Source organism: Coturnix japonica, chromosome 27 (genome assembly GCF_054131305.1).
Source record: "Coturnix japonica strain WE chromosome 27, WE-NBRP24, whole genome shotgun sequence".
NCBI classification, from domain to species: domain Eukaryota; kingdom Metazoa; phylum Chordata; class Aves; order Galliformes; family Phasianidae; genus Coturnix; species Coturnix japonica.
In genome coordinates, this window is record NC_140689.1 from 4,648,338 (window position 1) to 4,663,655 (window position 15,318).

Here is a 15,318-nt window from a genome sequence, read left to right on the forward strand (position 1 = left end):
ATTGAAAATGGTGTGAACAAGGCGTACAGGATTCTTCCAGCAGCGAGTTAGATCTGCAAAGTGTAAAAATAGGAAATCTCAATGCAATGCAATTTTCCCTCATAACATAAATAGACACATAACTGTTTTGGGGTGCACTGTTACCAGCCTGTCAGTTGCTGTTGGTCAGTGCTAGATTCCAAAGGTCCCACTAACATAGCATGAAGCCGAAAGCTAGACGCTGGAATCAGATCTCCTGACCTTACCATCAGAAATCGAGATGTCATATTTTGCTCAGAGGTGCCTGCTTGTAGGAGGGACAGCTTCCGAGCTTTTTCTGCTCCAGGAACCAGCTCCAGCTTCAGGATTTAAACAGCAGTCAGAAATTAAACTGAGCTTTGTCACCTCCATCAAACAGAAGGAGTGGTTGGGTGGTACAGCTTTCCAAATCACTTAGAAACTGGCACAACAATCAGATGCCTACCTTTTCTTTTTGAACTTGTTAATACATAGAGCTTAATAGCATCAGAATGCCACAAGCACTTCAGATAACACGACAGCTGTAAACCCTTCTTTAAGGATTCCTTTGTTTAACCACTGAGTAACTGTAATTCAGTGGTGCTGGTGGGAGAAGGGAAGTCCTAATCTTCCCAGACGGTGAATAGAGCTGATGTTCACATGCAGACTGGTGCTGCAGCACAGCCAGAAACCACTCATTTGGGAAACAGAGCACCAAGAAAATAATGGGAATAGCTTCATAAAATCAGGCAGCTTCACCCAAATTTCATGTCAGGTCCATTATTCTTCCTATTTTCAGGAAGAAAGGTTTTCCCTTTTTCTTGTAGTTTTATTTTCTTTTCCTTTCATGCAAGCAGCTTTGTAGCTTAAAAAATTGTTTTCTAATCACCTCCTGGTGTGGACAAATCACACAGGTTTGACTCCATGTTTTACATAGTTAGCATTTTATATTTGTTCCAGTATGGAACTGTACAGCCATAGAATGGCCTGGGTTGAAAAGGATCTCAAAGATCATCCAGTTCCAACCCCCCCCCGCTATGTGCAGGGTCGCCAACCACCAGACCAGGCTGCCCAGAGCCACAATCCAGCCTTTCCTCATAGGAGAGCTGCTCCAACCCTCTGATCATCACAGTGGCCCCTCCTCTGGACCCACCCCAACAGCACCACAACCTTATTGTCCACAGAAAGCATATAACCCTCATTCAATTGCCCTTCCACTCAGCTTAGAGCACTACTAAAACCAGCATCTTCACCTTAGCTCATCACACTGCTGCAGTTCCTTTTACAAGGATTTCACTGGCAAAAATTAAATCAAAGCCATCACAAGGGATTTAGCACAGTTACGTGTTACTGGCTACGAGAGCTGTCAGCACAGTCACCTGTCAGGCTTTGCTGCTGTTCTCTTTATGTAGAGGCACAACAAGGTTCAGACACCTCACAGTGCAATTCTCACTTGGACTGTAAAGAAAAAGGAGGCTTGAAAAGCAGCGTGTGGAAAACAAAGAAACAAGAATTAGAACAACAGTGGGGCCATGGCACTTGTAGGAATTGTTCTGCCTTTAACAGCAGAGCTTTTCAAGAAGTATGAGGGCATTGCAAACCAGACCAGTTTGGACAGATTAACAACTGCAAGTAGTGGGTTCCAAAATTCCAGACATGAAATCAAAGATAGAAAAACTCTTCACATTTTCATCTCTCAATTTTTCGTACATTGTGCATTACAGTGCAAACAAGTCTTCACATACAACTTGGAAGCTAAAGACAAGTCTGACAAAACAGACTGCACAAAAATGATGGATAATTAACAGAGCAAATTGCTCTTTCAAAAACAGAGTTTATGTCTTCTGGTCATAACACTTCAGAAGCCTCAGAGGCTTCTTCTCCTTTGTATATTTTCATTAATCTTAGATTTTGTTTTCATTCAATGTGACCTCACTAAACAAATATTGTCTAAGACCATGAGTATCACATAAATGTGCAGATCTCAAGCTGCTCACTTATCTAGTACCCTTGGCATGATGCTTTATTTTCCTCAGCTGATCATCTAGATTGTGCCTGTTGATTGTGCAACAACAGCCTGTTGGTCTCGATTACCTGTGAGAGGCTCTAACTTTGGCCAGGAAAAATCATTTGAGGACAAGTAATTCTCTTGGAATCAGTAAGGCAGTCTTCCCATTCTTTCTTACCAGCACCCATCTTACATGTTAATAAAGGATTCTGGAAATGAGTTTGAAGATCAAGAAACAATTCAGTTCAAGCATATGCAATCACAGGATTTGTACGTCATCTGCAAAAGTCATTTTATTCTATCCACAATCTCATCCTACATGCAGTTCCTTAGAGGGTTCCTTAGGCACACCAATCCCATGCTCCTATTACAGACCCTTGCATAAAACAGGTGATATACCTACAAGATTATCTACAGCTTAGACTATGAAAACAGGGAGTCTAGCTAGAGAAAATTATCTACCTGTGCTTCTGAGCAATCTGTTAACCACTCTCATACAGTTCAGGCCAATCCAAACAAGATGCAATGACATGTCAGCCACAGAAACAGCTTGATTTTAAGGAGTTTGTTTGGACAAGCCCCTGTTGCATACGGTGGTCAAACATGCATTACTTGGGGGCACATTGTATTTGATTTAACACATCCTCTTACCTGTGGCTTTGCACAGAGTCCAAAGTCTATCAGCTTCAAATTGTCAATCAGCAGATTTTCCCGGTGGATGAGAAAGCAGTCAGGAATGATTTCCACCCAAATGCCCAAGGAAACATCTTTTCTCTTCTCTTATTTCCTGCTGTGGACAGTGGTTCCCAGTCTACTCAAAGCTCGCTCGCTCTCGCTGTCTCAGAGATCTTCACTGACTGCTGGCAAGTTCCCATCTTCCAATATCCCAGGTGGGAAATACTAGCTTGTATCTGTTGGAAAGGACCTGGGGACTAGGAGGACAAGTGGTGAGAGACCACAGGCTGAATGCAAGCCAGCAGTGTGCTCTGACAGAAAAGAAGTACAACAAGATCATCAGCTGCATTAAAAAGCAGCACAACCAGACCAGGACAAGTCATTCCTGCTTCAACACTCATTGCACCACATCTACAATACTGTATCTGGTTTTTGGCCAGGAAGGATAACAACCTGAAACAAACTCTGAAGCAAGTTCTATGGATGACCTCCAGCCTGTGCAGGGGGCTGAAGCTCCCACTCAGAGAAGAGAAGCTGGGGAGAATGATCTTTGTGACAGAAAATCCATTGGATGGGGCCAGAGGAATGCATCTCACCCCATACCCTCTGTACAGCCACCATTTGTTTAAAGGATCACTCTTCCTTGAGGCACAAAACTAGAGCAGGTTACACAACAGACTGACACCACAAGGGCTTCTCTCTAGATACAAACTGCAGCAAAGAGCATCACAAAAATGGGAAACCAACACTCAGATCAGATCTGTGTCTCTGCTCCGCTCATTAGGAGCATCATGTTTTACTCCCCTTTCAGAGGAAGATACTTCTTCAAGGATAACAAAATCCAGCTCAGCTACAGAACACAGTACCACATAGCAATAAATATCTAACATTTCCTGTAGGGAAAGAATCCTAAGCACAAGTTATTATCTGAGTTTCAGCTGGGACTGAATTATCTTCTTCAGTGTCTGATATAATACTACGTTTTCATTCTAGAGAAACAATGGAGATAGCGCAGTGATGCTTACAGTTGCTGCCAGGCAGCGTTGTACAGAGCCACAGTCAATCTCAGCTGAGAGCCCAAGGAAGTGAGAAGGAACAGAACTAGGACAGCTGACTTAAACTGGCCAAAGGATATTCCATACTATATGACATATTGTGGAAGGAGTTTTGAAGGGGGTATAACTTCATGTAAATCTCTTCCACTACTAGGAGGCTAACTGGACACTGATTGGTAGGTGGTGAGCAATTGCTTTGGCATTCATCATAACTATTATCATTTTCTCTATCTCAGTACATAATTCAATCTCAACCCATGAGTTCTACTTTGTGTTACTTCTCCCCCCTTCAGTTCTCCCCTGCAATCCACTGGAATGGAGTGGAGTACTGTAACTCTCTCTGCCAACAGAAAAATAAAAACACATTCATTATTATTTATGGAAGACTGACTGCAGTTCAGGCTCACTGGTTTGAGGTCTCTGGGCATAACCCTGACTGTGAACAGAAGCAATTGCTGAAACAGTCTGTCAAAAAAAGACTGGAGCTTCCTCTTCCAAAAGGCGGTCCTTAGAAACAATGCAATCAAACAGCTTCCCTGTAAGATAAGGTTATCTGAAAATGCATTTAGAGAGTATCAGAGAAAGATAAGTAAGAAAGACAGCACAGAAAGCAGAAACTATTTCTTACCTCTATGACTATAAATATTTCTTTGATGTCTCTCTTACGTGATCCAATGGGCAAACATGTTGATGACTTCAGTTCTTCATGGCATCAATTTCTGTTTTAGCATGAGGCAAGTCATCCTTAAGAGACCATAAAAGCAAGCGATGAAATCGCTAACTACTGTGACATACCAGGTACCACATCTGACTGCTGTGGAACAGAACAAGCACATATGGGACAGTACACAATTCAACATCAACTCAGCAATGACTGACATCACTCCCATAGAAATTCTGAAACAGAGCTGTGAAAAATGAAAAGTAAAACATTCAGCATTTTCATTGGCATTTTGGTAAAGTTGCTGTAATAATGTAACAATAATGTAATGTAATGTAATGATGTAATAACTTCCTCCATTTTAAAGCCAGAGAATACTGCCCTCTGAACAACCAGCAACAAGATTTGTGGTGCTCTGTTAAACTTTTTCCAGCTCTACAGCATCTTTCAAAAGGCAATGGGACCAGTAGGCTGCATTCGTATGTACCATCCCACCTGCCCCCGTGTTCTTGAGAACTCCACAACTCCAACAGAAGATATTATCATATTTAAATGCCTTTTGGCTTACCCCTACAGTAACTTTCTCCATGATTTTTAGTGCAACTTTTACACCAGACAGAAGATGCCGCCCGAGTTTTACCTTGGCAAAACCACCTACAAATCAAAACACAGATGCTTAAAGTTGAGTGTGAATTCTTCTCTAATATAATATTACAATTTCCAACTGGTTTAAAAAACGAATTTCAAATTTATACAAATGAAACCTGACTTAGAGAACTGACAAGAGCTGTTAATCTATTCTCAGATTAATTCTAGAGTGGTGAGACAGACTGTTAGGCGTGCTGTTTCTGTACAAAGATGACACTTACCCGTTCCAACTGTTTCATGGAATTCCTAGTACGTGAGAATTTCCTCGTAGTCACTGACAGACATCCTGAATGTGCAAGAACTGAAGATCCTCCAAGCACGTGCAATGAGGAAGTGCCAGCAGTGTTCACATCCTACTTAGGACATATTCTTAGAGGCAGAAGGGACACTCGTGGCAGATCCAGCAATGCTCATCTTCTCACCAACGTGCATCCCCCTCTCACCCAGCAACAACAAAACACAGTGCATGAAGCTGGCTTCACTTAGGTTAACAATATGGAACATCCCTCAGGGCTTTGTGCCACAGAGCAGTAGCAGGGCTGGACTACAGCTTGAGAAAGCAGTGGAAGCCTTTCCCTGTATGGTTACAGTGTCCCTGCACGCACCCCACAGCCAGAGCGTTGCAAGCTGAGCTGTCTTGCTGTTTCTTGTACTCATCCCAATCTCTGCGAATGAAAACTCAGAATTCAGTCAAGGCGTTGATTGAGCACGAGCGTGCCTTTATTCAATAGGAAAAAGGAGGGGGTGTGAGGTCTGGAGGAAAGATGGGACTCATTCTCTGTTGTCTGACGAGAGTGTCTCAGAAGTCGTGCTGTTGCCCGGAGCCTGGGACTCTTGGCCTGATTCTACCTCCCCCTCCAAGATGTTTGGCTTCTCCTCTGTAATGCTGACCTGAGCCTGCATGGTTGTGCTGCTGTCGGGGCACTCGTGCTGTGCTTGGGCTGGGCTGTCCTCGAAAGGCACTCGGTTCAGGCTGGTGCCTGAGGAGTCCGGCAGGCTCAGGTCAGCAGCTTCAACAGGTATGGGATGAACGAGAGCTTCAACGATGATGGCATTCTTCTCTGTATAACTGATGTTATACGGAAGGCTTTCATCTGAACTGCAGCATCCTGTGCTTAGTAACAGTTCTTCATTGATGGAATCACAGGATGCTGCATCGTAACATGCCTGGCGTCTTGGAGATATACAAGGGCTCGGGTCACCTAGGAAGGAGTAGACGCACAGCAGTTAGTGTCAAAGTTTCACAAGATGAATCATGAAACAGGTTCTTGACATTTGGCTATGCAGTGATGGTGGGCAGAAGCAAATAGGCTTCTAGCAACAGTGTCACTATCTTGAAAGTGATCCTCGTGCAGGTCCAGCTCTTGTGTTGACAAGAGACTCATTTGGGAAAGACAGGGGTCAACTGAAGATGTCAGGCACAGGCTTGAATGCCAGAAGGATGTACAAGCCCACTGAAAGCATGAATTCTACCTGTGTTGCTGACAAGCAGTGATTTGAAAGCTGGATTTGCATGCTTACCTGCCAGGACCAAGACTTCAGCTTCAGAGGGCTCCCTGGCACTGCTCTGCAGTTGGCGTTTGGCCACAGGGGATGGTTTGCCCAGGCAGAAGCAGGAACGCCAACTGCAAGCTGCTGACTCTGCCCTCTTACTGGGAGAACTCATTCTGCAGAGAAAACAGAGCATACTGTCAGATGTGGTGCAGGGCGAGGGAAGAGCTGCACCGAGCCCTGGCCAAAAGTTGCCTGTTCTGGGCACTGCCTGCTTTCTGCTGAAACACAGCTTAGAAACGCCCTCTGTTTCAAACAGCAGAGGATGCTTCCATTCCTACAGCTCAGCCCTCAAGTCCTGTTGGCTAAATACCTCTCAACGATGTCAAGCAGGGACATGGATCCCGAGAATGTTGGAGGCTCAGGCTGCTTCGCTCTCCTGGGGCAGGCCTTCAACAGGGAACGAAGGCAGGAGATGAACTTGCCCCGTTTCTTTGGCTCTGCGCAACAAAACAAAGAAACAAGTTCATTTCAGCCCTGGCTCGGTTGGACGAGGCCGAGTGCAACACATTCAACAGAACACTTAACAACAGAAAGCATGTTCCCAACAAAGACACGCAAGAACGGATTTTCCCCATCCCTGGAGGTGCCCAAGGAGCTTAATGCAGTTCTCTTTCTAAGCTTGCTCAACTTGGGCATTAATGAACCCCCTGAAAGCCACGTTCAGACCCCATTTTACTAACCCGCATTGTCAAATGTAAAATACGCACCTGGCTTTGGCAACGAATGTAGGATGGACTCGGGCAGTTTTCCCCTGATGAGTTCCACGCACTCACCAGGGAAAAAACCAACCTGTAATAAGAACAAAAAGACAGGTGGGCATTAGCCCAAGCCCAGAGCCAAAGGGAAGGTCCTCTGACACTGACACAGGGCAACTGTTTGCATCCAGAAGCCACCCTGTGCAGGCAGAGCAGCTCCAACCGGAGATTCCCGACTCTACTGAAGCTGTGCTCTCTAGTCAAAAATGTGTGCCTACCTCAAAGCCACGCTTGCCTCTCCAAAAGGGGCTCATCTCCTTTGGTGGCATATCAACAATGCACACGATGTCTCCAACCTGCAAAAGATTGAAACATCAATCCCAGCTTCAGCACAGCTAAAACAAAAGCCTTCTTCTACGACACAAAATATGAGAGTATTCCCAAGGCGTTCACACTCTATACTAATTCTGTGCACAACAACAAGGAACGCCTGGAACTGCTTACCTCCAGAGAGAGCTCATCCGGCCCCTGGGCGACGTGGCTCCTAATAACATGGGCTGCCGCAATCGCTGGTACGTTTAAAGATGACATAGCACGCACCAGCTGCGGCTCCCGCATGTTATCAGCCTGCAAAACAGAGCACAGGCCGTGGTCAGGAGATGAGGACAAACCAGGAGGATTTCAAGGTGAGGAGCACATCTGCAAAGAAAGCTGCAGCAAATGCGCTCCGTCCTTATCAGGAGCACTTCAGAAGGAGCTGCACGTCTCATCACAGTTATTTCCCTTTCTGGCATGCATTGCCAGGCCATGCAAAGATGCATCTCTCTCTACCCAGACTAATCAGCAATGGCACTGGCACAGACAGGTGGCCAGGCCCTTTTTGGCCCATTCTTTCCTGCAGGAGAGTACACCTGCAGCTCCTTCTAATGGCTCAACACAGGGAAAAAAGACCGGCCAGAGCTTCATACTGTACCTCCGTCGCCGCCAACTCAGGCTCACGGCTGATCCCACTGCACGCAGCACCCATCACAGCAAGTGTGAACAGCTGGAACAGAGCAGAAACACACTTCTGTTTTCTCTATTCACACAGCACAGTATGGACAGACTTCTTCAGAGCTACCCGCGCATACCCTGCGGCAAAACCATGCGGGGGGACAAAACATGGCACGTACCTGGCAGTGAGATCACCTCAAGCTATCTGCAGCAGTTCCTTGTTGCTTTGCTCGGATGAAATGAGAGCAAAAGCTGCACCGAGGCAGTGGGCGGAGGGTGAGGAGAGGAGAGAGAAAGAGCGGGTCAGTGAGCAGGGCTAAGACAGTCATGGAATAACACACACAGCACAACTGTCCCACCCACTTGCTGCAAGACATGCTGAGTCTCAGGCTACGTGATGCCTGTCCGCCCAGCAACTTTACAATGCTTCCACTACTGAGCAAAGACAATGGAAGAAGCACGGGACAGGTGCCAACTTTACTGATACCCCCTTTGGAACGTGTGTACCGGGGAAAATTACGTCTGATGGTCAAGAGTAAGCAATACGGTGCTGTGAGCTCAAACAGCCAGCAGTTCTCAACACCTCACTGCCCACCCATCCATCCCACGCCAGCTCAGCTTACCTACAAGCTGCTGCACACGACGGTGAGAAGAAAAAGCACTAAAGATACTAACTAAAGCCACTAACTAAAGGCACTAACTAACTAACGGCACTAACTAACTAAAGGCACTAACTAACTAAAGGCACTAACTAACTAACGGCACTAACTAACAACAGTAACTAACTAACAACGCTAACTAACAACACTAACTAACTAACAAAACTAACTAACAAAACTAACTAACTAACGGCACTAAAGGCACAAGAACAACAAGACAACCAACCACTCCGACCACTAGCTCACCCACAAAGGAACACAGAACGCACCGCTCCTCCCCTCATTCCAGCCGCTTATGACATCACCAACGGCCAACAGCCTGGTCCACCATGACCCCCCACAAGGCGGGGAGCCAAGACCACGTGGTCACATCTGATTCCAACACGGCACCACAACATTCCAGGACTCAGTGTGGGCTTGGAATTCTATCCTGGTGTGGCAGCGCAATGGGAGGTGTTAGGGCACAGCTGAAGAGCTGACAGACAACGGACGTTTCCAAAGGAGGGTGCCAGATTAACTCTCAGCATTCTCTTGCGGGGCTCTTAGGAATGCTTCAAACCCATTTTCACTGCCTAGCTCATTTCTAGAAAGTCCAGTTGAGAAATGCTCACTTTGTCTGGGGAACGCCTCTATGCATCATGAATGAAAAATAAAATAAAATGGGCACGCGACCCTATGAAACTTACCTCTCTGCTCTTGCTGTCAGCCAGACACCTCAGATGAGCATGACGTGTCCCTGCTCCTGAATGAAGATTCACCCAAGTCTGTGTTCCTCTCTGCTCCATCTCTGGGTCTAAAAGAAACACAGACAGAGATGATTACAAGATCCTTTGTGCAGACGAAAGACAAGGGTGCACATGAATTCTGTTTAGCAAGAAATACTACATTCCCAATGGTAGTACTTGAATCCTCCTTTGGGGCTGGAGCTCAACAGGTCAACACATCAGAAATAACACAAAGTGCATCTGGAAGACGTGTCTCAAAGCCCAGAAAATCCAACACGGGAGGGGGCTGGACAGTGGACCACAAGTGTCCATTTCCATTGCAGCTCCCTGTAGAGAACAGCACCAATCAGCAGGCGTGAATCAGTTCATTCACAAGCTGCACAATGACTCTGTTCTTTACATGATAAAGAAACACACAGAGATTCCTGACCTAAAAGTTGGGAGTTAATAACGACCAAAGAGGTTCCTGTTCCTACGCCTCATCCTCTCACCCCAACTCCTGGGTGATGCCCACAGGCTTCAAGTCAGCTCTCAAATCCATTGAACTCCAGTCACAGAACTCCATCAAAAAGGATGTCACACATGTGACACTTACATACATTTTGCATCAGAAACAGTGACGCCAGCAGGAGCAGAGAGGTGACTGTCCCCCTGTACTCAGCACTGGTGAGGCCACAACTCTAATTCTGTGTCCAGTTTGTGGCCCCTCACTGAGAAAAAGACACTGAGGCATTGGAACGTGTTCAAAGAAGGGCAACAAAGCTGGTGAGGGGTCTGGAGCACAATGGGGCCATATGAGGAGAGGCTGCAGGAGATGGGAATGTCCAGCCTGGAGAAGAGGTGGCTCAGGGGAAACCTCATTGCTCTCTATAACTTCCTGAAGGGAGGTTGCAGTGAGCTGCGGGTCGGCCTCTTCTCTCGTGTCATTACTGATAGAACTAGAGGGAATGTTTTCAAGCTGCGGCAAGAGAGGTTCAGGCTGAACATTAGGAAATATTACTTCTCAGAAAGGGTGGCCAGGCACTGGAATGGACTGCCCAGGGAGGTGGTGGAATCACCCACCCTGGGGGTGTTCAAGGAACGTCTGCAGAAATCCCTGCTGAAATCCTGACCTCTGCCACAGGTGGCTGAGTGACACAAAAGCTGTGTCCTTGGTTCCCGGCCTTACCTTCACATGCTGTTCATCTTGCTCTGCAGCTCCTGTTCTGAATAGTCTTCTTATATTCCCATGTGATGTACCCTGAAATACATCATTTAGTGAGTCTGAACAAAACATAAGACATTAATTGGAACTGTGAAGAAATGTTTTTTGCACTTTACTTGGAGGATGTTACATGCTATACCTTCTTTTCTCAATTGTAACACATGATTTTTTATAAAAAGAAACATAGCAAGTCAGCTCTTCAGTGTGCATATTGATGAAACTTGGTGAAATACAACTTTAGAAAAAGGTAATTTGAAAATTTAAATATTCTTATCAGAATCTCTGCTATTAGTTACCGTTCCCATGTTCTGATTTGATGATGATTCTCTCAGAGCTGTTTTGTCACTCGCCACCTCAAATGCACTTCAAGTGCTTTAGGAGCATCACTGGAATTTTGAATAAACTCGATATATTTTAGGAAAGCTGCTACAGATGCACGACTGCAGTACTATGGAAAAATATAATCTTGATTGAACGCTGAACAGTGTTATTTAATTATAATCCAGGTAATTAAATTAATTAAACCAAGGGAATCACCTCCCAGTCAGTCAGCTCCCACCAGGGAACTCGCTTCCCTGCCAAGCAGATGCAACCAACACAAGCTGCTACATCACTCTAGGGCCCCACTGAGTCTTCCCAAGGGGTCTCCAAAGGCTTCCCTGTTGACTTCTGGGAACCTGAGAACACTCACATGGAAGCCAGTGCCCCCTAATGTGCCCCAGAGGTTTCTCAGGGCCCCGCAATTAGCTCTACAGACATCCAGACATGCCCCAGAGCAAGTATGTGTGCTGTAGGGAGCCCAAGAGACATTCCAGAGCACCCTAGTACTCCTCAGTGCGCTCAAGGGTTCTTCACCTGTCTCTAAATATGCCCTATTGGACTTTGTTTTCTCTTCTGGAGCCTTCCTTACTTCTCAGCTTTGCTTTCTCATGCCATTTATCTCGCTCCACAGCTACTGCTCAGAATATTCTTTCTTGCATTCCCACATTCCAACAGAATCACAGAATTGTAGGGGTTGGAAGGGACCTCTAGAGATCATTGAGTCCAACCCCCCTGCCAAAGCAGGTTCCCTACACCACGTTGCACAGGTAGGTGTCCAGGCGGGTCTTGAATATCTCCAGAGAAGGAGACTCCACCACCTCCCTGGGAAGCCTGTTCCAGTGCTCCGTCACCCTCACTGTAAAGAGGTTCTTGCACACATTTGTGCGGAACTTCCTATGCAGAAGTTTCAGCCCATTACCCCTAGTCCTGTCCCCACGCACTACTGAAAAGAGACCAGCCGTGCCACTATGGCCCCCACACCTCAGGTATTTATAAACCTGGATCAAATCCCCTCTCAGCACCGCCAACGACAACCCTCTGCACTCTGCCAGTCAGACAGTTCTTGACCCAATTCACTGTACACTCATCTATTCCATGCTTCCTCAGCTTTGTTATAAGGATGTCATGGGGGACAATATCAAAAGCCTTTCTGAAATCAAGGTAGACTACATCTGCCACTCTCCCCCTATCCACCCAGCTAGTGACATCTTCATAAAAGGCCACCAGGTTGGTCAAGCACGACCTCCCCTTGGTGAACCCATGCTGAGTACTCCTGATAACCTCCTTATCACCCAGTTCTCTGGAGATGGCATCCAGCACAAGCTGTTCCATCACATTCCCTGGGACAGAGGTGAGGCTGACTGGCCTATAGTTACCTGGGTCCTCCTTCTTGCCATTTTTTAAAGACCGGAGTGACACTGGTCATCCTCTAGTCTTCAGACACCTCCCCAGTTTCCAAGGCCTCTGAATGACTACAGAGAGCGGCTCAGCAATGACCTCCACCAGCTCTCTCAGCACCCGTGGATGCACCCCATCAGGTCCCATGGATTTATGGACCTTAATGTTTCCTAGGCACTCACGGACCACCTCTTCCCTGACTAAAGGGAAATCTCCCATTCCCCAGACTCTCTCATTAACCTCCAGGTTCTGGGATTCCTCAGGGAATGCCTTTTCACTAAAGACAGAAGCAAAGAAAGCATACAGTATTTCCGCCTTCTCAGCATCCTCTGTTACCAGGACCCCTTCCTCTGTTACCGACCCCTCCAACCCCCCCTTGTTTTTTGTTTATTAGCAAACTGCTAACATACTACAAAATAATAGCACTAATTACATAAGTAACATCATCATGCCAGCATCCCGACCACCTGCTTTAGAGATTTATCCTTCATTTTGTGTAACACTTCAAACACTGCAAAGAAACAAAGCAAGTGCAGAAACAGGACGCCACTTCCCTCAGGATTTTACAGTCTCATTCATGTCTGACAGATGGAGGCCCTGACAACAAGAGCTGTGTCTGTCCATAACAAGGACTCACCTCTGCAGGTGCAGGGGCAGCTCTCAGAGAAGCCTTCTTCATTTCTGCTTTCTTCTCTTTTTGTCTTTTGTCTGGGAGCTGGTGTCAATCTGCCTGAGGGAAGGGAGGCCCCTTCAGAGGGATCTAGATAAGCTGGATCAACCTCACTGGGCTGAGGTGAATGGGATGAGGTTCAGTGAGGCCAAATGCCAGGTCCTGCACTTTGGCCACAATAACCCCATGCAGCGCTATAGGCCTGGGGCTGAGTGGCTGCAGGACTGTGCAGAGGAAATGGACCTGGGGCTGTTGGTCGATGCTCAGCTGAACATGAGCCAACAGTGTGCCCAGGTGGCCAAGAAGGCCAACGGCATCCTGGCCTGTATAAGAAATAGTGTGGCCAGCAGGAGCAGAGAGGTAATCATCCCCTTGGACTCAACACTGGAGAGGCTGTGCCTCAAGTCTTATGTTCAGTTTTGGGCTCCTCGCTACAAGAAAGTCATTGAGGCACTGGAACTTGTATGTGGAAGTCTGTCCCTTGAGCAGCTCCCATTCATCATCAGCTCCCATTCTGAACCCCACTGTGCAAAACTTCTAACTTCTACTGCAGATGGCTGCAGTCACCAAAGCTCAGCCCACTATCCAGGTATCAGCCTTCTCCCTTCTGTTTTCCATCTTAGCCCATAGTTTTGCTCCCAAAAATGGAACTGCACTCCAACAGTCAAAACACAAACTAATACATCACTTTCACTGCGCCTTCCTGCACCCCCAAATTAATGGTTACCTGACATCCCCTACAGCACAGCACCTGCTCACAAGTATCATTCAAACTCTATTCTTTCATACTTCTTGATAGAGGACAGTAAAAACTCCCTTCTGCATGGCACTAAGGACAGACTGTCCCCATCACATCCCTCTGTGTGCTGAAAGCTGCCATTGGATCTCTTGCAGCCTGCTGGCTGCTGCTCACAAACACAGGGAACTGCACCACACTGATTCTAAAGAGAGAAAGGAAGAAATGCTGGTGGGAATGGGCACCCAAGGATAGCAGAGATGCTCCAGATTGTGCCAGAGATGGAATCTCAGAGTGCTGGGACATGATTGATCACTAAGGAAAACACTTGGAAGCACATTCAATCTGCAGAAGCTGTAATTACTGGGCACAGTCAGCTTTCCTATGGCTCATCTGGAGGAGGCGGGTGGTCTCACACATCTGCTCAGGGGCTTCAGCTGAGACACTTGCACAATGCTGGGATCATTCTGATGGAAACTATGTCTTCAGATACCATGGTTAAATCCATCCAAAATGATCAAGCAGAGCCTTAGCTCTTGAGCAGCACTTCTTCCCCACCCTTCACTACTCCAAGCAGCTCCAACAAACTTCTCAGAAGAAATCCAGGCCAGCACAGACCTGGCAGACCAGAACCAAGTGCAGCCTGTGGGACGGCAGTGCCCACTCCTTGCTTCCACCCTGCTCCAGCAGGTTAAGGAGTCTGAGCCTCACTGGCCTTTGACAGCTCAAGACTTTCAGCACCTCATGCCAACATTTCTCACTAAGATACACCTAAGGCATTGAATTCTCTTCTCACTACCTCCTCCCAGTCCTTCCCTAGGAACAGAAACCATTCAGATTCTACAGCAAACTACAGCATCTGCACTGCAAGAGCACACTGAACCACCTGCAACAATGAAACATGGTTTTGGAGAGTGGGTTTGAAAACACACCTTTAGACAGCTGTCTCCCTGTAGCCAAAAGGAAACCAAGCAGCAAAAGAAGAGTCCAGCCTGAAACATGCCCATGCTACTAGCCCAGGTTTTTCACAGTCAATGCAGAATCCATCCTGTTCTTGAGGTAACAAATGACCAGTGGGTCTCCCCTTGCTCCACCCCTTCTCCTTCAAAGCCAGAAAAAGAAAGAAAAAACAAGCAGAAGAAACCCAGACGTACCTTTCCACACACAGAGCAGAAAGTGGAACAGCAGTTGTCTCCTTCCTGAGACATGGTGGGGAGCATCCCAGAGGAAGCCCAAGTTCTTTGCTTCTCTCCACAGGGACTTTAAGCACTCTTGGCAAGAGCTGCTTTGGTTCTTTCTTCAACTGCTTCCAGCACCAG

The 15,318-nt window shown here is 46.6% G+C and overlaps 1 protein-coding gene and 1 long non-coding RNA gene across 2 annotated transcripts in view; one reads left to right on the top strand and one right to left on the bottom strand.

Annotated features, from left to right (window-relative positions):
• The window catches only part of LOC146756367 (uncharacterized), a 499,728-nt gene that overhangs the window by 130,018 nt on the left and 354,392 nt on the right, over positions 1-15,318 (top strand). The window lies entirely within an intron of this gene.
• On the bottom strand, positions 6,887-7,633 carry LOC146756372 (rho GTPase-activating protein 32-like). Its single transcript, XM_085524351.1, has 3 exons — positions 7,572-7,633; positions 7,306-7,387; positions 6,887-7,035 (listed from the first exon to the last, which is right to left on the bottom strand). Exons 1-3 carry the CDS (start codon positions 7,620-7,622, stop codon positions 6,887-6,889), a joined length of 282 nt encoding a protein of 93 aa, XP_085380477.1. The 5' UTR covers positions 7,623-7,633.